General features: G+C 36.0%; 1 protein-coding gene across 1 annotated transcript; it reads left to right on the top strand.

Moving 5' to 3' along the window:
* Positions 1–160: 160 nt before the first annotated feature.
* On the top strand, positions 161–24314 carry LOC129282531 (uncharacterized). The gene is made up of 5 exons (XM_054918422.2): positions 161–530; positions 8155–8850; positions 15426–15561; positions 17411–17540; positions 18405–24314. The coding sequence occupies exons 2-5, from the start codon at positions 8463–8465 to the stop codon at positions 18540–18542; spliced, it is 792 nt and encodes a 263-aa protein (XP_054774397.2). The 5' UTR covers positions 161–530; positions 8155–8462; the 3' UTR covers positions 18543–24314.
* The last annotated feature ends 14 nt before the right edge of the window (positions 24315–24328 follow it).

A 24328-nucleotide genomic window follows, 5' to 3' on the forward strand; every position in this document is an offset into this window, starting at 1 on the left:
TACGGCTAAATATAGTTCCGCTTTCAGTTCATCGAGCGAACGACGAAACAACACACGAGAACAAAATATTCTGAAACAATATTTCCCCCTTTATTGTTATCGGGAACAAAACGTGAAGAAATCCCCAGCAGCCTATTCGGTTGCGCATGACAAATACGTCATCGTAAAAACATGCCGCACAACACTTTGCAGCACGGCCAAAGTTTGTGTCAATAAACTAAATATAATATCATGTTGTATATATAATGTCAGAGATATCAATGTTCGCACGGGGCATTATAAAGAAATATTACACGGTCATGGAGACATCATATTAGTAACGGGGGTGGAAGCAGATCGATGATAGATGTATATATTCACCGCGTTGCATTCCGCGAGTCACACTTACGCTTCGCGGACTCTTTAAGTTCTAATTATCACGTTCGGTGCGAGAATGTATTAAGTGGGACAAAATATCTTAATAAGGATTTACAATACAGAGGTGCTTGATTATTCGTTGGAAATAATTTCTACACCACCCAAGTTTACAGGTAAGTTTCTTTTTCATATACATTTTAGCAGCCCCCCAAAATGTGAAGAATCATTTTTACTAAGTGTTTGTTTAAGTTTGACTATTGTAGTTTTCGGGCTCCGGGGCCCAGGACTATTAAATAAAACGCAAAATCATGTTTTCCTTCTAAGTTAATTCGTCTTTTTAAAGATAAAAACCTATAAGAATCCATTTTAACGTATTAGCAGTGACATGAAAATAACATATTATTGTCCATTATAAAATTATATAGATATTTATTACCTGTAAAATCACATCATCACGTTTCATCACTATTTACAATTAATTGAGCAATGATATCCATGTGTTATATAACACCTGTATGTCAAATGGCGATTATATCCCTATCCGATTATTAATCAGATGTATCACGAATCCCATTAACGATTTCTTCGTCCATGATATCCAACAATGTATGAACTAAATTAACATTTTCAAAAATTTAGAAGTGTAAAGGAGAGGTAAAATCCACTCTTTTAACCATTTTCACTGATAATGTTTCTTTTTAGTAAAATGAGATAATGGGAGCCCTTCTGGGGTGGGGTTGAGGCGGAGTGGTGTACTAAATAGTCAGTTTTTATGTAGCGGACATCACGTAGTGTCTCTATGGCGCTTCAGAATATACATTAAAAAAAAAAGATGTGCTACTGAGATAATTTTGTTGAATTGAGGTACATGATGAATAACCGTGGATCTAGGTCCATTGAATGATTAATTTTTAAGAACTGTTTTGAATTTGTCTACTGTATCGATACTGTTAAAAGGAATTCGGAAGTTTGTTCCATAGAATAATGTGAATATGTGAATAATTGTTTTAAGTGTATATACAATCTTCAAATGTAAATAATAATCAATGTAAACATTGCACAATAAGTCTTCGGACTACAGCATTGTAGTCTGTTTTATATCTAATAAACCGAATTGAATTATGAATTATGAATTATGAATTAGAAATATGTATCATCTGTACCATTCACGTTCAGTTCACCTTTTTCTTATCATCTTCCGCTTTCTCTCTGTCAGCTCCCCTTTTGAACATTCGAACAAAAGTCCATAACAAAGGTCCGCATAACTGCATAATGACCTCATCTCATATTTCACCATGAAACCAACAAAGATCCATTCTTTGTCTATTACTCTTTTTATTGGGGGCATAATTTTAAGATTTGAATAATGTTAAATATGAAAGAGGAAGTTGTAAACATTATATTTTTACTGAAAAAATATTTCCACTTTGACAGGTGAATGTATGACCATTCTTCAAATATTCATTTCAAATTTATCACCTAATCATAAATCGGTGATTTGAACAAAATTTACATTCCCTTTGATATTTCAAAGAAACGTGGGAAGCACCTATTCCTTCTCTTCTTGCACAAAACAATTTTACACGAAAATTATTTACGTACAACGACGTCACGCCTCAGTCACACTAAACGGAACTGACTCCAGACCGATCAAAGCTAATACGTTATTACCAATGACATACCATCGATCGGTTTGGAGTCGGTTACATTGGTGTGACTAAGGCGCTATTCGGGTAGAGGGGAATCCCCAGCGGATCGGCGTGTACAGATTTCAATGGTGGAATATAATTTGGGGGTTGTCATCCATAAAAGCACCTTTCAAAATCGAAATTAGCCATTTTAACAACCTTTGTGCACATTTATGATTAATGGTGACGATCGATAAAACACCCTCTTTATGTAAACAATTTCCTTCGATCAAACACACACAAAAAACTAATGGTGCAATAAATCAATTTACACAGACACGAAATTATTTCCAATATGATTGTCTTTCAAGAACACGAATCAGTTGAGGGATTTTTTTTTAGAATGCGACTTCCTCAAAGGAAAACACACCATAGGGACGAACAGGGGAAAATTGAATATTAGTATATCGTTTCTTTTCAGGGACAGCCCACTGGAAAGAACACGGTGTCCCACAGTGTGTGCCACAGTGTGTTCACAGTGTGGCACACAATGTGAAATCACCTTCACACCGTTGAATTTGAGCATTTCAACAGTGTGAAACACATATTGACATAGCGGACCATGTGAACACACCATGTGAACAGTCACACTGTTGAGGTGTCCACAGTGTGAACACATCTCCACACTGTTGAATTTGAGCATTTTAACAGTTGTGGACAATATTTTCACATAGTCCACTATGTGAACACACTGTGTGTCACTGTGTTCTATGTTTTATATAATCCTACATCCTATACAAAGCCTTCCTAAGGGTATTTGAAATTAATTTTAAACGTTTCGCTTCTTCCTTTTTCTGTTTAGACAAGATTATCGTCATATGGCTTAAATATTAGTATTTAGGGCTTGGTATTGCCAATTTTGGCATTCCATTTTTTTTGTCTCAGTGTATAGATCTTTAGTAGCTCTATAAGATGATACCGAAGAAAAGTTGAAATTCCCATTAAAAAGTGAACAAAAATGGCAAAGAAAAATCTTCTTTTTTTTTCAAAAGGGGTTAGGTCCATTTCAGTTTGGTTGCAAAAGGGGTTAGGTCGACAAAGAATTTTTTTGGAAAAGAATATTAAAAAAAACACGAGGACAGATAGATTTCTTTTATATCCAATTTTATGTTCATATGACATGGGATTATGAAAATTTAGTTTCGCATAAGAATATTGCAATATGGGAGAATTAAAAAAAAAGATTTTCGTGGAGTGGACATAACCCCTTTTGCAACCGAACTCTTCTGAAGAGCTCATTTGTCAAAAGGGGTTAGGTCCATTTTTCATAAATTGTATTGCTTTCTGTCTCAAAACCTGTAGATTTTTAGTCGCTGTGATGATACCAAAGAAAATTTGAAATTCACTTTGAAACGTGAATAAAAGTGGCAAAGAAAAATCACTTTTTTATTCAGAAGAGATTAGATTAATTTTAGTTTGCTTGCAAAAGGGGTTAGATCCACAATGATAAGTTTTGAAAAATTAAATAGAAAAAATTGTTAAAAAGGGTACATTTCTTTTATACCCAATTGTATGTTCACATGCATGATAGGGTAGTACATCATGACAATTTAGTTTCTCATAAGAAAATTTCAATAAGTGAGAATAAAAAAAAACATGATTTTTCTTGGAATGGTCCAAAGTGGACCTAACCCCTTTTGCAACCAAGCTCTTCATATACTCCTAAGTGTTGAGGTATACGTGCTGGGCTCAACCCATGTGAGATAAATGGGCAACCTTTAGGATTAATACCTTTAATGCACTGAGCGCTGCCGTTGAAGCGGAGCTCGAGCTAATGCCGGGGTAATGATAGTTGCGATTTTTGTTTTCTTGCAAAAAGCGCTTCATACATGTAAATCAAGCTGTTATTATCATTGTTGGTATCAGAAGGATATGCCACGTACTTCAGAACTAAATTCCTTTATATTTGTAGAAATGATGAACTTTGGCAATTCTTTCTCCTTTTTTTAAGAAAGAGGAAAATGAGGAAGTATGAAATTTACCTGTAGGGAGGCTATTTCCGCCTCTAATAGATTAAACAACACTTGTAATCGCCTACAGTAGCTGCCAATTCAATTAACAAATTGGGATTTACTCAGCAGATACATGCGTCAAATGCTCCTCAGTTACCAGGTATCATTGAGATCATTGTCAATATTCCAAAATGATCGTTCAAATATACTCAAGTGAAATATAATATCTCCGCATGTCCTGGCTTGTTAAGGAATGATGATAACACTTATGTAGATGGAGTACTGTTTACAAAATATTGCCACAATAAATAAAATCACGAATGTTTTTGGATCAAACTGCATATGTCGGACGTATATTTTGAAATAATAATAATAATAACAATATGCAGCATTTATATAGCGCTTAATACTAATGTTTCTAAGGGCTGCATACTATTACCCCGGCTTTAGCATGGCTACCCTGATCGGGCGCATCGAGCATTCAAGGAATTCCTTCCTACCGGGTACCCATTTACTACACCGGGGTGGAGAATGGCAAATGTAGATAAACGCCTTGCCAAAGGACGCGGGATTTGAACCCCGGCCCTTGTGGTTCAAAGTCCGGAGACTTATCCACTGAGCCACAACATCTCTGGTTTGAAATGGGTTTGATGAACAGAGAAGCCTCTTTTGAAATGATTCAAGTCGATTATATTCGCATAGTTCGGCAAACACTTCTTCCAATTTTTTTACAAAACATTTGTTTGATTGTTTTATAACTTTAATTCATCAAAATATTGATAAAGCGTACAAAAAACCACACATACCAGCGAATTGAAAATAGTAACATTGCAGAGCTACAAGTTTTGCTTCTTGGTATTTCCCTCATTTTCCCCCACAATTTCTTCAAAAAGTTACTTTGATCCTAAACGTATTGATTTGAACAAAGGTGTATATTTTGTTAGTAATGTGATTGATAAATTTGTACACTGCAAAAACTCCGGTGTTGATTTAACACCAGCCCGGAATCTATATATCTCCACGCCAGAGAAGTGTTGAAACATCACCAGTTTGGAATTCTAACCAATGCTGTTTTAATACTAATTGGTATTGTAAACACATATCTGGTGTTAAACCAAAACGAAACTGGTGTTGTTTCACTTCTCTGGTGTGGACATAATAGAGATTCCGAGCTGGTGTTAAATCAGCACCGGAGTTTTTGCAGTGTATGTGTCATATTATGTTGAAAATGGAAATGAATGATTGAAATCAAACTAAACGAAATGAGGAAATTGCCAAAAACAACACTTTCAATACCATGTCCAGCTGGATAGTAACCACATTTATGACGAAATTCCTTTACCAATTATCATGATTATTCTTTGCATCGAAAGGATTATGGACACCGTTTTAATTTCGAAATCCAAATGCGGGAGCATTATATAAGGTTGGACTCTTCCAAGTAATTTAGAAATTGATATTGTAACTAAATTATTAGTCTGAAACACAAGCTGGTTTAATTATTAATCCGAGGTATATAGAGTTTCAGCGATGGCAATGGAGTCATCCTGTTTTCTATACACTGTATTGAGTAAAACTTTAACCAGCACGAGATTAATTATGTGTCCAACCAATTTACCCAATGCGGGAAGCATATTGTCCAGTAAACATGGTTAGGTTAAAAAATGATCAGCACTTTAGAATGGGCAAAATTTTCGTCACACTGGATAGATATAAATGACTAATGTTGGCTGGACACATAATTACCCTAACAGAGCATTTTTACCCAATATTCTTTTTAGTGTAGGTACAATAGGCATACACTAAAAACGAACTTGATTATAAAATTGCAAAACAATTTATATGATATGCACATTTTATTTTACAGCCATCTATCCGATAAAGTACGCTCTAAAAAAAATGTGTTTTATTAATTCCAAAGTTGGTTAATATATGAAGATATTTTGCGCGTAAATGTGTTTTAACCAAGTGTTAGTCGGTTAAGTTGGTCAAACAATCTGAGAGTGAATCTATGTATAATTCATGTATAATTCAAGCAACTCCACCCCCCCCCCCTCCATGAAAAACTAAAAATAATAATCATACACGGTAGAAAAACTAATTATATCACATGCATAAGAGTTTAATACTATAAATAACCCTTTACAAAGTACCTTTGCTTTTCTTTACACCCTTATTTTCTTTCAATATTTACATTCATACCCAATTCAAAATATTAAACAGTTAAAGGCATTAGTTGTTTGACTTCCATAAACCTCAGATAGAAGGTTCCAACTGTCACCTATATGTCTGTCTGCGATATGCTGTAAATTGAAACCCTAACAAAACACATGCGCCCGAAAATCATTATTAAGCGCTTCAAAAACGTGCAAAGTGACCGGAAACACCATCCCATTTTCATTACATATATAAATGTGTTACCATTAAACTCATCATGCAGGATATAATAAATAATGAATTATATGATTTTCAGTCACAAATATCTTAAAAGGGTCTGCACAGATTTCTTTTTTTTTTCTCTCGTTTTTCTTAAATCCATCTGAACAATATTAAATACAAATCATATCAAAGTTCGGGATTTTTTGTTTATAAGACCTTTGTGATAATAACCTATGTGTTAAAATGAGTCACGGTTGCATTTCGTATATGGAAAACCCCGATCGTGACAAAATGCGATAGTGAAAATGTCAAACTGATATCACCAAATTCCCATGAATAAATGGTTATGTGGACTTTGTATTTGTCATAACTTTCCCAATTCTTTGGGTTTTTCTCAAAGGAAAGCAAAAATGGCAAATCGATCAAGCAACAGATCTGCAGATAGAGAGGCGACTTTCGCTTTTGCTTTTGGTCATTTACCCGTCACTCGTGTGAAACATGCGCATGGGTCAGTAAACGCTGAGTTGTGTATTGCCCTTGACTTTAATACGCACCACTGCTGGGAAGAACGCACTGTGTCACAGTGTGATCACAGTGTGTTCACATAGTGGACTGTGTGAAAATATTCACACTGTTTTAAATGATTCAACAGTGTGAAGATATTTTCACTGTGGACACCTCGACAGTGTGACTGTTCACAGCGTGTTCACATGGTCGACTATGTGAATATGCGATTCGCACTGTTAAAATGCTCAAATTCAACAGTGTAAAGATATTTTCACACTGTGGACACATCGACAGTGTGACTGTTCACAGCGTGTTCACATAGTCGACTATGTGAATATGTGATTCACACTGTTGAAATGCTCAAATTTAACACAGTGTGAAGGTGATTTCACATTGTGTTCCACACTGTGAACACACTGTGGCACACACTGTGGGACACTGTCTTCTTTCCAGTTGGGATAGTCTTTCTATCAACATGTATCTCACTCTGTTTCGCTTTCTCTCTCCCTCCCTCCCTCCCTCTATCTATCTATCTATCTATCTATCTATCTATCTATCTATCTATCTATCTATTTACCTATCTATCTATCATTCTATCTATCTATCTATCTATATACTATCTATCTATCTACTATCTATCTATCTATCTATCTACCTATCTATCTATCATTCTATCTATCTATCTAATATCTATCTATCATTCTATCTATTTATCAATCTATCATTCTATCTATCTATCCATATATCTATCCATTTATCCATATATCTATGTATTTATCCATCTATCTATTTATCTATCTATCGATCTATTTATCTTTGTATCTATCTTTCTATCTATCTATCTATCTATATACCTTTCTATCTATCTATCGATCTATTTGTCTATCAATCTATTTGTACATTCTATCTATATATTGTCTATCCTTTTATCTACCTATAAAATTATTAAATGACTTGCGTAAGGGGAAATGGATGCTTGAATACAAAAAAAAAAACATGACAAAGAAGACAAAATAAGAACACTAATACCCTCTCTCTCCCTCTCTCTCTCACTTTTTTCTCATTTCTTTATCATCAGCACTTTACTAAAAAAATATGCAACCATATTCTAAGCCCTCTTTCATTCATTAGACTTTCATCACATAAATCCTTGGTAGAAAATGATAGATCAAGTTCGATAAAATATATATCTCCCGATCCATTATATTACTATTGCATGTATGTTCATTATTTGTGTTGTATATTTCTCTCTATTTCTCCCTCTCTGCAAGCTTTCACGTACGACCCCGGAGAGAGACACACACACAGAGACATTCCTCTAACACACAGGGACGAATTGTGTGTATAACCAATAAGGCTCAACCGTGTCCGCAAATAGAGTCAAAATATCATATTAAACGTCGTTAAGCACAATTATATACACTACTGCTTTTTGCGCGACGGTAGAGCGGCAGCGAAGTGACAGCATCTATTTTTGGATCACGAGAGAAAGGAAAGAAGAAAAGGTGGAAGTGTATTACGTCATCAACAGCATCATCAACATCTTCTATTGTACTAAACGCGGGCTAGCATCTGCAAGATGACGAAGTCTGATGTGGCTTACCAAGCAGTGGGCAGAGGCGGAGACGACAGCGGTGGAAGCACTGGCGGAGATGCTGAAGAAAAAAACAAGCCGACACTGCAGCACAACGAAAACAATCACCATCGCAAGGAAAAGCAGGAGCTGTCGCACAGCCCGAGGGCGAAACCGAAGCGGTGTTTGGAATCGGACGACGTGATCATTGAAGAGGAGGACGACATCGATGATGAGCTTGACTCGAACAATAACGACCCACCATCGACGTCATCTTCGAAGGGAAGGAAGGGTGTGATACGGAGGACGATGTCGTTCTTGGTCACACTGCCCAGGAAACTGTATAGCTACGTGAGAGGGGTCTTCTATACGTCGCAGCAGCCCTGGTCAAAGGGTAAGTTAAGATGAGTGTCCAGGAGTTATCAAAGATTAAAATTAGTTATTTTTTGTTATCATTATTTTATTTATTAATTTATTTACCGTATAAACAATCTAAATAAAATACATTGTACAAATATCAAAAATGAATATATAAGCACTTTAAAAGATACGGATTAATCATTCGTGTCAGAGCCATTGATATAATGGCTCTGTTCTTCCTAGAGGTCCCATTGCGTAGCTTCTTTTTGTGAGAATATTAAAGTGTCACTCCTTTCATATAGTGAAAAACAACTTGGTTGAATGGGGATGCGAAATGATGACGAAATGTTCTTTTAATAATTCTGATTTGAATGCCTCAGAATTTGTTATCATTTATGGTGGAAAAGCGTACAGAGAGCATTAAACCGGTCATTTTACTTCGGATTTAAATTCACAGTGTTCAACACCAATGGGTGTTATTACAACACATTCGACTGTTACACTGAACATTCTTTGGTGTTATGTTCAATCTGGGGGGTGTGATTTTAATACCTTGTGTGTTACCTCTGGGAACACACACTGGTGTAAGTTTTAACACCCAAGTTTTTTCAGCTTAGGTGCTTTTGTTTAAGGCATGGGCCTTCAACATGCTTGATCAATAGAGATTTGAATGAGTTATCTGCAAAAGGTTATTCTGCCCCGGATGTGACCCCTCCCCCTTGTTACAATGGAGTCCCTTTCAAGGCGCCATTTTAAGGATTCATCAATTCTCATGTGCTTCCGTTGTTTGATAATGAGCACAAAATACAGAGCTAAAGTAAATGTTTTCACATTTTGCTGTCGCTAATTGTCATAGTCTTTGAAACTGCAAGAAGATAGTTGGTAATGAAGGAACTAGAGCCATTGGGAGCCATGTATGGGGAGGAATAAATCTGATGGGAAATGAGTGAAGAGAGAGGGGTGGAGATATGGAATGAGAGAGAGATAGATAGTGAGAGTGACAGAAAGAGAGAGGGAGACAAATATAGATAGAGGGGGAGGTAGAGAGGCGAAGAGGGAGAAGGAAACATAAATGTGTGTGTGTGTGTGTGTGAGAGAGAGAGAGAGAAAGAGAGAGGCGGAGGCTGTTAATGAATGAAGTGTTGGTGATTGTTTCCATTCAACAGAATATTGAAAAGAGTGCGAAAAGGCGTTCAGACACACGCACTGCGTGTGGGGATATTACGTAACCGCATCGCGCACGCTATCTACTGAAGATCTGAAAACATTGAAAAGAATGAGAAGTGGCGTTCATGAAGACGCACGCACTGCGTGTGGGGGATATTACGTAACCGCATCGCTCGCGCGATCTAACGAAGATCTTAACACAGTTCGTAGCTATGCAACGATAATAAGCGGCCGCCCGGACTTGGCAAACATAAAACATTCATAAATTACTTATAATTATGGTAATCTCTGCCATCTATGGTAACAATAATGCACAGTGGTCACCAGTGAATTATATTCAAGGTTCACATGTAGTTATATTAGGCTTCTATTTGCAAAAAATATCGTTATGCACTTGGGCAAAACAGCTACAACTGTCTTGCACATGCTCAGAACAACATTTTTCATTCTGGAAAATAATTTGTGTTTGTGTTAACAATCGGCAATTCTTGATACCAAGAAATTGAATTAAGAAAACGGTTTTCCCTAGCCTATGTATGTGTGCACGGCGTGGCAGCCTCTTCACATAATGATGAATGTCGTCACAGATAATGTTACCATTCATGGATAAGTGATGGCAGAGAATGAGTAATGCTCGGGTATCAATCTAACATGCGTGAAATCGAGCATGAATGAATAGTTTTAAAGCTCACTTCCTTTTTGAGGTATGCCTTAATAATCAGTTCATTTTTAGGCCTGTCATTTTCCATAAGCAATTAATATTTTCATACACTGTAGACCAGGTACCCCTTAACAAACAATCATGTTCAGAATCTATGAGATAATCGTTTGACATTACTAAGGAGACGCTGTGCATAACTAAAAAAAAAATTGCCGCCGCTGGTCATTTTCAATGTTTAATCAAAATAATATCATCAATAATAAATGATAATAATAGTGATAATAACTATAATTATGATAATAATTATAATAATGATAACAATAGTGATAATAATAATAATAATATTAATTGATATATTATTATTATGAATATGAAAATAGAATAATAATACAAATGAGAATAACGACGATGATGATATTAACACTTATGATAGTGAATATTATATGATCAGCCATGTCTGTCGAAGATAATGTAAAATAATCTGTGACATAAATCAGTTAATGGGATTCATACTACATAAATGTGAGACTGGTTTTAAATCAATTTCATGTCCTTTTTCTTGTTGCTGTGAATCAAACCTTATCTTTAACAATGTGCTTAACATAAGATTGCTGAGCGATGAGTAATGCTTACGATGAGAGACTAGTGAGGTTGAGTTGCTCTTCGTCACGCTGTGATGTGGAGGAACTGTGGTATCAATGACTGAATTCCTTCCTCAAGAGCACGTTCAATGATGTTTGGGATTTGCAGAGATAGAGGAAGTATTCATTGATGTAGAAGGGGTATTGTTTCAAAACTTAAATAGTGATGAAAATAGTAGGAGAAGAGATAGTAGTACGCTGATAGTAGTAGCATTAGCAGCAACAGTAATGGTAGTAGTAGTCTGTGATAGATTTGGTAGTGTTAGTAAAAAAATGTAGGTAGTAGTAGTAGTAGTAGTAGTAGTAGTAGTAGTAGTAGTAGTAGTAGTAGTAGTAGTAGTAGTAGTAGTAGTAGTAGTAGTATAGTAGTAGTAGTAGTAGTAGTAGTAGTAGTAGTAGTAGTAGTAGTAGTAGTAGTAATAGTAGTAGTAGCAGCAGCAGCAGTAGTAGTAGTAGTAGTAGTAGTAGTACTAGTAGTAGTAGAAGTAGTAGTAGTAGTAGTAGTAGTAATAGTAGTAGTAGTAGTAGTAGTAGTAGTAGTAGTAGTAGTAGTAGTAGTAGTAGTAGTAGTAGTAGTAGTATAGTAGTAGTAGTAGTAGTAGTAGTAGTAGTAGTAGTAGTAGTAGTAGTAGTAGTAGTAATAGTAGTAGTAGCAGCAGCAGCAGTAGTAGTAGTAGTAGTAGTAGTAGTAGTACTAGTAGTAGTAGAAGTAGTAGTAGTAGTAGTAATAGTAGTAGTAGTAGTAGTAGTAGTAGTAGTAGTAGTAGTAGTAGTAGTAGTAGTAGTAGTAGTAGTAGTAGTAGTAGTAGTAATAGTAGTAGTGGTAGTAGCAGTAGTAGTAGTATAAGTAATAGTAGTACAAAAGTATAATTATGTAGAAGTACTTATTTTGTCGTTGATGTTGTTATGATAATGGTAGTTTGATGATTTCATTATTTACTTCTTTCGTCATCTGAAACTAATATAAAAATAGATAATCCCTGATTGAAAGATAGTCTTCTTTTTCTTTTCGAAAGTCAGAGATATAGTGTTCAGTTTCTCTGATCCCTCCTCCACCAACACCCCCCCCCCTCCTCCGTGCTTGTGCGTCCCCTCCCCCTCCACCGTACCATTCACCCCCTCCCATTCTTATTCTCGGTATAGGGAAAACGTCGCCATTGGTTTTCCCTCTCGTAACGTAGCAACAACATGCTCTTGAAAAATCAATACACATGTGGGGATCTTCACCGTGATTCGAGCGAAATTCCTATACAGTAGAGATAACATCTATGATTTTCCATATTTTATCATACGACTTCGTGTGCTTCCGATTTTGTGTGATGAATGGTAGTATAATACGCCTTCTCGTATTTCTATCTATCCCCATTTCTTTACCACTCTTCACCCCACCCCCTCTTTATATATCTCTCTCCATTTCTTCGTATTCTTCTTCTTCTTCTTTTTATGTTTCTTCTTCTTCTTCTTCTTCTTCTTTTTCTTCTTCTTCGTCTTTTTTTTCTTCCTCTATTTCAACTTTCTCTACCAACTTTATTTCTAACTCTCCCCTTCTTTCCCTCTCTCTCCCCGTCTCTACTCCTTTCTCTATCCCCTCTCTCCCTCCCTTCCTCTCTAGTCCTCTCTCTCTATCTGTCTGTCTCCCTCTCTCTTTAATACACTTAATTTCAGTCATTATAATAATGAATCATTTATTGTTAATAGGCCCGAACTCGACGCATTAATATCGTGTTTTTTTCGTAACTGGCGAGGTGAATAATCAACCGACATAAATTTAATAAGACCATTTACACAATATATTAATTCACACCTCGTTTGAGAAGTGCCTGGATGCGAATCCTCTAACGAAAATAAAACTCAAATTCCATGCTGTGGGATTAAAGGGTAAGCACAAATTGATTCGAAAGTATGTTGAGAAACCGTAAACATATAAAGCAAGAAAGATTATCTTCGTGAATCAATAAAAATGGTAGATTTTTATGAACATTTAAATCCGTGATTACACCCTCACTCTAAGGGGTTGGGAACGGGTTCAAGTTTGCGCCTTAAACATGTTAAATGGGTCTAAATTTAATTTTCATCATCATCAATCGTGATCATCATCTTATCCTTCATCAACACATCATCGCCATCTTCATCCATGACTCTTGACCACAATCATATTCACCATTTCCATCATCATAATCGTCCTCATCATCATCATCATCATCATCATTATCATCATCACCATCATCATCATCAGGGCTGCACCTTGTTTGAGGGAAAGATTGCGCCATAAGTGAAAAGGGTGCAAAAATGCAGCACTTTATGAGTCCTCTTTGCACATAAAAGTTGCCAACTTGCACATCTAAAGTGTACAAATCTGCGTGTTAATTTATCTAATTGGTAAAGGTGCAAAAAGAGTCTTCGGGCTCAACATTTCAGCAAAAGAAAGGATCACTCTCAGTGTTGCAGCATTTCAGTATTTTTCATAAAACTAATTTTTTTTTTAAAGAAAGATATGGTCTCAGCATTATTTTTATACAATGCTAATATTACATGTATTAAAACTACTGTAATTTTCTTCCAAAATTGAACATAATGATTATCATTTTGTTCCTTTTTGCTTCAGTTTTAATGTAGGGTTGTGTAACCTTTAACTTACGGTCATACAGAGTTATGGTTATCATTTATTCGTTGTGGGTTAATTACTTGCATTCATTTGGGGGAAATTGGCTGTTTATCGGTTTGAATAAATTTTGTCATGACATCAAATTTATTGCATATCGTTAATAACTGGGAGCAATGATATGAATAATTAGGTCTATATAAAGGGCTCGTAAAATGTATAGAATAGGCAAATTATTAAATGGAGGTATAGCTCTGTTTTATTTTACATGTATTCAAATTTTAAGTTAAATTATTCTATTCAATGCAGTATTATTTCAAGGTATAATTGCTTTTCGAAATGCTATGTAACACAACCAGTTCAGAATGGTGATGTATTCGAAATTAATAATAATAATAATATTCCGCATTTATATAGCGCTTAACACATCGGAACGACGTCTCTAAGCGCTTTACATATATATTATTAAAAGACAATTTCAATTTGGGTATACTATATGTGAACAATGTTCGTACATTCGCATGCCTACAAACAAACAGGCTCTGTCGCATATCATAAATTCATATATCACACCATGTTAGGGTGATATCGTTTGCTATTTACGGGAGCAAAATCCAAGTTACCATGGCAACGAAACCTGTTATTGACATGCAGCAATCGCGACAGCCATTCAAAACATTTTTCCATTTATGAACTATTTGTATTTCTTTTAAGAGAAATCTACCCTGACATAAAATTTGTTTTACTATAAAGATAATGAATATAGAAAAACTGTGAGTGAATTTCGATTTGAAAATAAATGAGTTGTACAATTTTTTTAGAAGTTTTAATAAATGAGTTGTAAATGTTTAAAGGTTTGATACCTAACCGCCTTATGCGAAAAACTCAACAATGCGAATTCCATGAAATGTCATTTTGATGATGATGATGATGATGGTGATGATGATGATGATGAGCGGTGGTGGTGGTGGTGGTGGTGGTGGTGATGATGATGATGATGATGATGATGATGATGGCGATGATCATGATGATGATCATGACGATGATCATAATGATGATGATGATGATGATGATAATGATCATGACGATGATGATGAAGATGATGATGATTGCGATGAACATGATGGTGATCATATTCATAACGATGATGATGATGATTAAGATGATTATGATGATGATGAGAATGAATGTTCATCTTGATTAGGATGACAACAGGAACCAAATCATTGTTGTTGCATTCTGCACCTTATCCATGCCTCCTTTAGTTTTCGCATGAACAGGAATCAGAATTTTTATCAATTTGAATGAAATCTATTTTTCTTTATTTATTCTAATCATTTTGGTTTTGCTTGATATAATATCCTGAATGCATGTAAAAGCCCCTTTTAAAAGTGCAAATGTATGATTTCGATAATTATCAAACGTTTTGTGTGTCACTTAAAAACATGACTTTTTTACAATTATTTTGATTTTTGCCATATTCAGCTTTAATCAGTATTAACATGATTTGTGTCTGTTTGGTTTATTCTATTGGTCAGTTGGTCACGACCATGAAAGCGAGGACAGTGATTGGTCATCGAGCGAGGACGGTGTGACGTCACGACTGAACAAAGCGAGACAGGAAAGAAGATCGGCTGGGAAATCAAGGGATAGACATAAACCAAAACCAAACAAGTAAGTTGTCTTCTTCTTCTCTCCTCTTCCTTTTGCTCTTGATCATTTTATCATCTCTCCCATCTTTTTAAGCTTTTTATTCCCCTTCATTTCACGACGAAATCGTGATTATAATAATCACCATAATCATTATCTTAATCATTTTCTACTTCTTCATCATCAACATCATCATCATCATCAACAACAACAACAACAACAACAACAACATCACATTTTAATATTATCTTCATCATTTACCATCATCATCATCAACAACAACAATATCGTCATTATCAATATCAATATCATCGTCAACCATCATCATCACCACCATCATCATCAACATCATCATCATCACCATCATCATTAGTCATTGTCACCATCATCATCATCGTCATCATCATCACCCTCATGTCTCCTACAATGTCCCCACCACCATCATCATCACCATCATCATTAGTCATCGTCACTATCATCATCATCATTAGTCATCGTCACCATCATCATTAGTCATTGTCATCATCATCATCATCATTAGTCATCGTCACCATCATCATCATCATTCATTAGTCATCGTCACCATCATCATCATCACCCTCATGTCTCCTCCTACAATGTCCCCACCGCCATTATCATCATCATCATCACCATCATCACCATCATCATTAGTCATTGTCACCATCATCATCATCACCCTCACGTCTCCTCCTACAATGTCCCCACCGCCATTGTCACCATCACTATCATCATCATTATCGTCACCATCATCACCACCATCATCATCATCATCACCATCATCATTAGTCATTGTCACCATCATCATCATCACCCTCATGTCTCCTCCTTCAATGTCCCCACCACCACCACCTTTACCACACTAAGCAACATTTTTGCCACCACAATCTTTATCATCGCCATCATTGTAAAAAAAATCACAATCATCTCTATCATCATCGTTGTCGTGATCGCCATCGTCATCGTCCCCATCACCACTGTTCTCAAAATCATCACTACCACCTTCATCACGATCACGACGGTCATCATCATCCTCATCATCACTGATGTTGTAACTCACATCTTTAAATACAATTTTGTTATCTCTTCGTTAGTCATCATCCATTTAATGTATAACATTTTCCGTTCATAGTCACAATCATGTAGGCCTATTATTGGACGGAAAAGCTGAAGACACGTTTTTTTTTCACACGCCCGCGGGGATAATTATTGTTTGCACCTGCGCCCTCTGTCGTGCGTGAGTGTCCCAATGTCATTTTCATAATGTTTAATGGGTGACGAGCATGACATTGATGTACATGATTTTGTGTGCATGGCAGATGTTGCCACTGTACCCCCCCCCCCACCCACACAAAAACAATTCCTGGCACCTATGTGTCAATGTTTTAATTGGGCAGATGAAATAGCTATCCACTATTAGATACACTTTTATTTGTTTATTTATTTATTTATTTGTTCATTTATTTATTAATTGATTAATTTATGTATTTATCTATCTATTCATTTATTTATTTGTTTATTTACTTATTAACTGATTAATTTGATTAATTTATTGTTTTTATTTGTTTGTTGTTTGGGCATTTTGTTTCTACTTATTCATTTATCTATTCATTCATTTATTTATATTTTTTTCATATCATTCAGTCAAATTTATTTATTCGGTTATTTATCTATTTATTTTTTTTGGGGGGGATAAAACTTCATCTATCTATTCATTTATTCATTTATCAGAATATTAAACAGAACAAAATATCATGATACCTGTTTACATCGTATTTCACAATACAACACCACATGAATATCACGTTCTAATTCGAATTCATATATCTTTTCTTCACCCCTCTACCAATACCAGGGCGACCCCTCCTCCAATAGCGCCGAAACCGAAGAAGAGAAACAACCCGAGTCCTAGCGGATCCAGCAATCCGCCATCATCACCGGATACTACATCGCCGGATACCACACCGGAGATCTCATTTGATGACGTAAGTTTTCCCTGTTTGGTTAGGTAAAAATAGGGACTTTACAGTACACGTCGGGAGTGGTCCCAAAAATGCTCAATACTTTTATAGGATTAAATAGAACAAAACTGATGAAAAAAAAAATGATTCCCCTTCTACCCACATGGCAAGGATACATCTCTCTGATTTTGCTTTTTTTTTCACGGCGTTATTTAAAGAACTGGGAAAATGTTCACTTTCAGATATAAATTGAAAAGCAGAAACGGAGAGGTGGGCACATCCGGCCCGTACCCCCCTCCCCTTGAGAGCCATACTCAATATTTTTAATGTCAATATGCCTTTCTTACACAAGTGTGCCCCCCCCCCCTTTGAAAGTTTCAGCATATATGTTTGGATGGGGATATGTCATTTATACACAAGTGAGGACCCTTTTTTTTTGCTAGTAAAATTTTCTTGGAAAAAATTACCATAATTTTTTATGAAAACTTTTATTTTTGCTTGTCAAAATTTGCCCCCCCCCCTTGGAAAATCCAGGATTCGCCCTTGATATATGAATGGATAAAATGAGATGAATGAATGAATAGAGATATGTAGATAGATTGATAAATGACTATAATGGCAATGTACAGATAAATGAATACATGAGTTAATCAGTCATTGAATGTAGGCCTATATAATAATTTCACAAAATAGATTAGTGATCAATCAGACTATTCAATGAATGAATTAATTAGCGATGAGAATGAAAATGTAAGCACTGACTGCCTTTAATCAGGTTTGCATAAGAATTATTGGCTATATTCAAATCGCTCAAATAGGCCATCTTTTTATTTAGGTGTTGGCTTATTAACAATTTTGTTTTTACTTCTTTTGCTTATAACTCTTTAGATTGTTGTTGAACCACCGCAGTTGAAAATATACAAGCGGATACAGGGACCGCCGGGAAGGAGGAAACCGCAGCGGTTCTCGAACCAATCCGATGTCCGACAATCCGAACTGCAGAGGGAGTCCGATCTGTGGCGATGACGTCATGATCAAAGTGATGCCGTGTAGAAGCAGAGAAAACTGACTCTTTCCATTGTTTCGATTGGAATAAGATTACATTTTGCCTTGTTTTGAAGACGATAAAATATCGGGCGTTGTAGTACGTGTTGAAAGCTTTCACAGTGCTTGGAATTAGTTTGTCACATGGGATGACGTCATAATTCGCGGTGCTTTTAGCTGAACAGTGCTTGCCTTGCAATAATTTGCAAAACGTGCAGATTACTATAAAGAGTAAATACTGTAGAAAAGTTCGATCTATTTTATATGTTTTGCTCGTATCAATGCTTTACTAACGGATTATTGCCTTTGAATATTGAAAAAAAATATTATTTTCATAAATACATATAGCCTATGCGCAACGATGCCTTTGGAGTATAATAGGAGCTGCATTTGATGTTAAGGATGAACCACTGATCAGTTTTATACTGCCTTGTAATTTCTCTGAAAAAATACATTTTATTCTTGTTCTTACTATTTCACTTCAAAGATGCCAACGTCACATGATATTTCATAGGAAATTTTGCATGTATCACTTCAGTTTACGTAAGATTATATTAACAGCGAACAAATCAAGATTTGTTGGGGTTTTTTTGCAATGAATAGAAACAGATAAATGGTTTCTTATCTGCATGGAAATTATTCCTTTTTGCGTTTTTATTCCACAATGAAGTGTTAATGTACCTTTTTTCACCTTTATATTATGGCAATTATTTAGGTGCTACACTCGTTATAATCACGTGATCACTAACCATAGCTATAGAAGGATGTAACTGTAGAGCCGGGAAACTAACCGAAGGATTGGAACCGGTTAGGCAAACTGATGAAATATTAAAAAAAAACTACATAATCAAAACAAATTGAACCAAGATTTCCATTGCTTAAATAATAATAATAATATACTAATTTGTATAGCGCAGAAACTATGTGCATATATTCTACTGCGCTAAATAAAATTTGATGGCCACCAAAGCCAGGGTAATAAGGATTTAAATATGTTATTGTAGAGCCGAAAGAGAAACCGAATAACGCAATCCGACAAAGGAAACCATGTAATAAAAACCGATGTAGCTGAACCGGTAAAATCCAAATTACTACTGGGGTGTTAAAATATAATGATAAACATAGTAATATAGAGTTGAATGATGTAACTCTGCATAACCGGAAAAAACCGAGAGGTTAAGAGGTTAACCGGTTAAGAAAAGAGCGATGTAAACAAAACCGATGTAAGTGAACCGATAAATGTACTAAACAAAATGAGGCAAACGGATTGAAGAATGTGATGGTCATCTGAGCCGATTAAATAACCGAATGGTGGTAACAATCGTAGAAACCGAATAAATCGAAACCGAACCGATAACACCATTGTTTAATGTATTAAACGAATTGGAGGCAAACGGATCGATTAAGAGTTTTGGGCACCGGAACCGAGTAAGAAACCGAAGTGTGCAACCCGGTGATTGAAACGGGTAATTGAAGTGATGACGGACACAATCCGGGTCATATTTAATCTACCCGGATGCCGTGGACAAAGTACTTTGAAAATGAAGCATGGAGTGGCCACCACGGTGAAGGTAGTTTGTCGGGGCGAAAACCGATTATGAGAAACCGACGGATGAGGCTCTCGGATCCATCTAGATTTCGTACGCTGCCGCATTCCATGATCTAAGTATCCGTGACATATTCAGATAGAATATCGTCGGATCTGTCCATGGTTTAGTGACCAGGAGGTGGCAATGCAATACAGATGTGCTTTGAGTCTCTACGCTGCCGCACACCATGATGGTGATATCCATGACATTATTCTGACAGGACATTGTCGGATCTGTCCATGGTTCAGTGGTGACAGAACAGAAGGTGACGATGCAACCCGGATCCATCTACAGTCACTACGCTACCGCACTCAATTTTAATGGTATCCAAGATGTTATTAAGATTAAGAAATATTTCATCGGTTCTGTATATGGTTCAGTGAACAGAAGCTCACGATGCAACCCAGATCCATTTAATGTCTCTACGCTGCCGCACTGGGCGTGGTCGTTTCCATGACATTATTCTGACAGGACTTCGTCGGATCTGCCCGTGGTTCAGTGAACAATGCAGGTAGCAAGCGATGCAACCCAGATCCAGCTGAAGTCCCTACGCTACCGCACTCCATGCTAATGGTATCTAAGATATTATTACGATAGAAATATATCATCGGATCTGTCAATGGTTCGGTGAACAGAAGCTCACAATGTACCCCATATCCATCTAGAGTCCCTACGCTGCAGCACTACGCGATGGTGGTTTCCATGATATTATTCTGACAGGACTTCGTCGGATCTGCCCGTGGTTCAGTGAACAATGCAGGTAGCAAGCGATGCAACCCGGATCCATCTGAAGTACCTACGCTACCGCACTCCATGTTAATGGTATCCAAGATGTTATTACGATAGAAATATTATCATCGGATCTATCCATGATTCGGTGAAAAGAAGCTCACGATGCAACCCAGATCCATCTAAAGTCCCTACGCTACCGCACTACGCGTTGTCTTTTCCATGACATTATCCTGACAGGACATCGTCGGATCTTTCCATGGTTCTGTGAACAGAAGCTCACGATGCAACCAAGATCCATCTAAAGTTCCTACGCTACTGCACTCCATGTTAATGGTATCCGAGACATTATCAAGATAGAAATCATCGGATATGTCCATGGTTAAGTGAACAGAAGGGGACGATGCCAACCGGACTCATTTAAAGTCTCAGCACTACCGCAAGGACGGTGGTTCCACGGCATTATTGCGACAGAATATCGTCGGATCTCTGTCCACTGCTCAGCGGTGACAGAACGCAAGGTGGCAAAGCAGCCCAGACCTAGAGTGAAGGGGTCCGAGATCATCATTGCGAGAGAGCGAGTGGGCCTGTTAATCGATTCAGTTCGCGAATCCCTGTCAGGAAATGCCCGTGCTATTTGGTAAAAGTCCAAACAATACCACCCACGGCTCGGAAAGTTAAGAAAGAACTTTATTTCGATAATGTGATAAATGTGTTTTACTTAAAGTTGATCTGCATTCACTGAAGGTGGGCGAATATCCATGGGGTTTGGCGATAAAGGAATAGTGCACCAATTCGACAAACGTTTAATGTTTATACCCGTAATTGCAATTTGGACCTTTACAAAAAATAAGTGAATGCGTTATAAGTTTGGAGTAGACCGAAAAACCCTTACTTTATTTTATATAATGTGTTATTAATTAAGAATTATCGTTAGTTATGTATCAGTGCATTTACTTCTTTTCTTTGTTCATTGTTTTGTATGTAAGTATGTAAATCTATATTCTCTTCAGGTATTAAGAACAATTCTTATATTTTCATCAAATTTGTTATTTTGCTTAACAAGAAACATCCAAGGTGCTTAAGGAGGCGTGGCCCTGTTATCGTAGCAATTACTTGTGTCTCATTTGAATATTTTGCTGATTTACCCCTCCTTGCATTGATAATCCGGTGTCTAATTGTCTGTTGTTTATTGGTTACAATTTTCGTTGTGAATTATAATGTGCGCCAATGTGTGGGTTTAGTGACTAATAATTGACTTGTGCCACAAATGCAGTTTTCATATTGTATAATATCAGATCGTTCATAATTATCAAAGGTCAGTTTAACCATGGAGCTATAGCTCTATGGTTTAACAATATTTAAGTGATGTTATACGATTGTGTCTTACGTGATTTGACTTAGGTACTTGTGGTATTAGAGGATGACGAGCTTTTGCCATAATTACGCTACAAAATGGGATTTTAAATCGGTACTCCGGGCTGAAAACTATGATTTGAACAGGTTAAACAAAATCGGACAAACAAAACACTGAAAATGTCATCAAAATCCCACAAGGACTAACAAAGTTATGACATTTTTAATTTGGCCTTATTACAATGAAACAGTTTTTGTTGCCTGTCTCCATGAAACATGCATTGCTGCAACCTATTCAACTTTTTTACAGGGGAGACACAATACACACATGTATGAAAATATGAAACCATTATGATTTCATGTAATAACATGAGAAAGATTGAAAGTGGGGACATATATGACGGCATGCATATATAACTGTTCTTCAAAATATTGCCAAACTTTAAAGTTGATACCTTCGTCATTGATTATCAGAATTTTTTTTTTTAATCTTAGCGGTTTTCTTTGTTAATTCTTGTTCGATTTATTGATTTATTATTTCGACCCAAAGTGCCCTGTGGATCGAGGACCTCCGACTTGCTCTCTATATTCGTAAGAGGGCGACATTCATGAAATAGGCATTGAAAATAACATTATAGCAGGAGTGCTTGTAAGCAAGCAACCAGAGGACGGAAGGCTTAAGATTCTCTCCGAGGGACCTGGTGAAGAGTACTAATTATAATTTCGAAGCCACCTCTACAGATTGGCCTATCATGCCTATTATCTGCGAGGAAATATGTACACTTTCAATATTTATCATGATAGGGCATACCTTGCAACTTTTATTTATAGTAACGGTCTGATCGACCACCAAATATTGATTGATTGTTGAATTTATTTTTTCTTCATTTCAAACAAATTGACAAAGTAAGTAGGAACAAAACACAATATGAATAACAGAAATGAAAAAAAGTGAATTCACTGGAAAGCTTCGCTTGTTTATGTGAGTCCCCTGAAATAAATAACTGATTAAAATTTATCAAATACAAATAGAAATTAACAATGTTCAATAGAATATTTGAAGACTACTAATGGGGTCAAGCTTCGTATGTTTATGCACTATACAAAAATTAATACAATCAAGACAATATATTCATACCCAAATATTGTATGTAAGATAAATGTAATAAGACAAGAGAAAAAAACACAAAACCAAACAAAGACAGTGTACCGAAGAGGTGCACTGTCTGTATGGACGTTCACAAATATTTTCTTTAATATTACAGTATGCCAAAGCTCGTTGCAAAACTATAATGCAAATGAAAATCCAACATACACCTTCGACTGCAATATAGGCGTAAACTTGTGTACATGGAGGGGACAGAGTGCCCCCCCCCCACGCAGATTTTTTTCCCTTTTTTTATAAAGATTTTCAGAAAATATTTGCCCCTCCCAACCTGTTGTATAGGTAGGCTGCTGCTCTCATATTAATACATTTTGATTGTTGTTTCTTTTTAAATTATTATTATTACCTTACTAAAATGTACATTCAAATTGTTTCAATACTTGATTTGTTTCAATATTTTCAGATATGTAAGCAAAGTGCTCGTGGTGAATATGACTCTGGGCTAAGTGTGATGATGTTGATGCCGATATTGATGGTGACGACGATGATGATATTGATGATGACAATGGTGATGATTATGACGACGACGATGTTGCTGATGATGATAATGTAATGACACTAATACGATGAAGATTATGATAATGATAATAATGATGATGATGATGATGATGATGATGAACATTAACATGTATATTTATATATAGGCCTACATTATATAAGACGGTTGTACAGTATAAAGCTTCTTTGCTTAAAAATTTTCGGTCCATCTACTAATGTGAAGCACATCTTTTTTTTTATGGGGGGGGGGGTCTTTTCTTTTTGTATTTACATTTAGTAATTTTTGCCTTCAAATTATTGTGATTATCATTAGGTATTTATATATTACGTAAGATCTGTGAAAGATAATTTGTTAATACATTCTAATATTTTATGTCAATAATAAAATTAAAAGTAATAGATTTAATAATGTTACTATAACTAATTTGGTG

Source organism: Lytechinus pictus, chromosome 19 (assembly GCF_037042905.1).
Source record: "Lytechinus pictus isolate F3 Inbred chromosome 19, Lp3.0, whole genome shotgun sequence".
In the NCBI taxonomy this organism is placed as follows: domain Eukaryota; kingdom Metazoa; phylum Echinodermata; class Echinoidea; order Temnopleuroida; family Toxopneustidae; genus Lytechinus; species Lytechinus pictus.

Coding starts and splice junctions, on each gene's coding strand:
- LOC129282531 (XM_054918422.2), top strand. CDS start 8,463: ATGACGAAGTCTGATGTGGCTTACCAAGCAGTGGGCAGAGGCGGAGAC. Junction 8,851..15,425: donor GCAGCAGCCCTGGTCAAAGG/GTAAGTTAAGAT, acceptor TCTATTGGTCAG/TTGGTCACGACCATGAAAGC. Junction 17,541..18,404: donor CGGAGATCTCATTTGATGAC/GTAAGTTTTCCC, acceptor ATAACTCTTTAG/ATTGTTGTTGAACCACCGCA.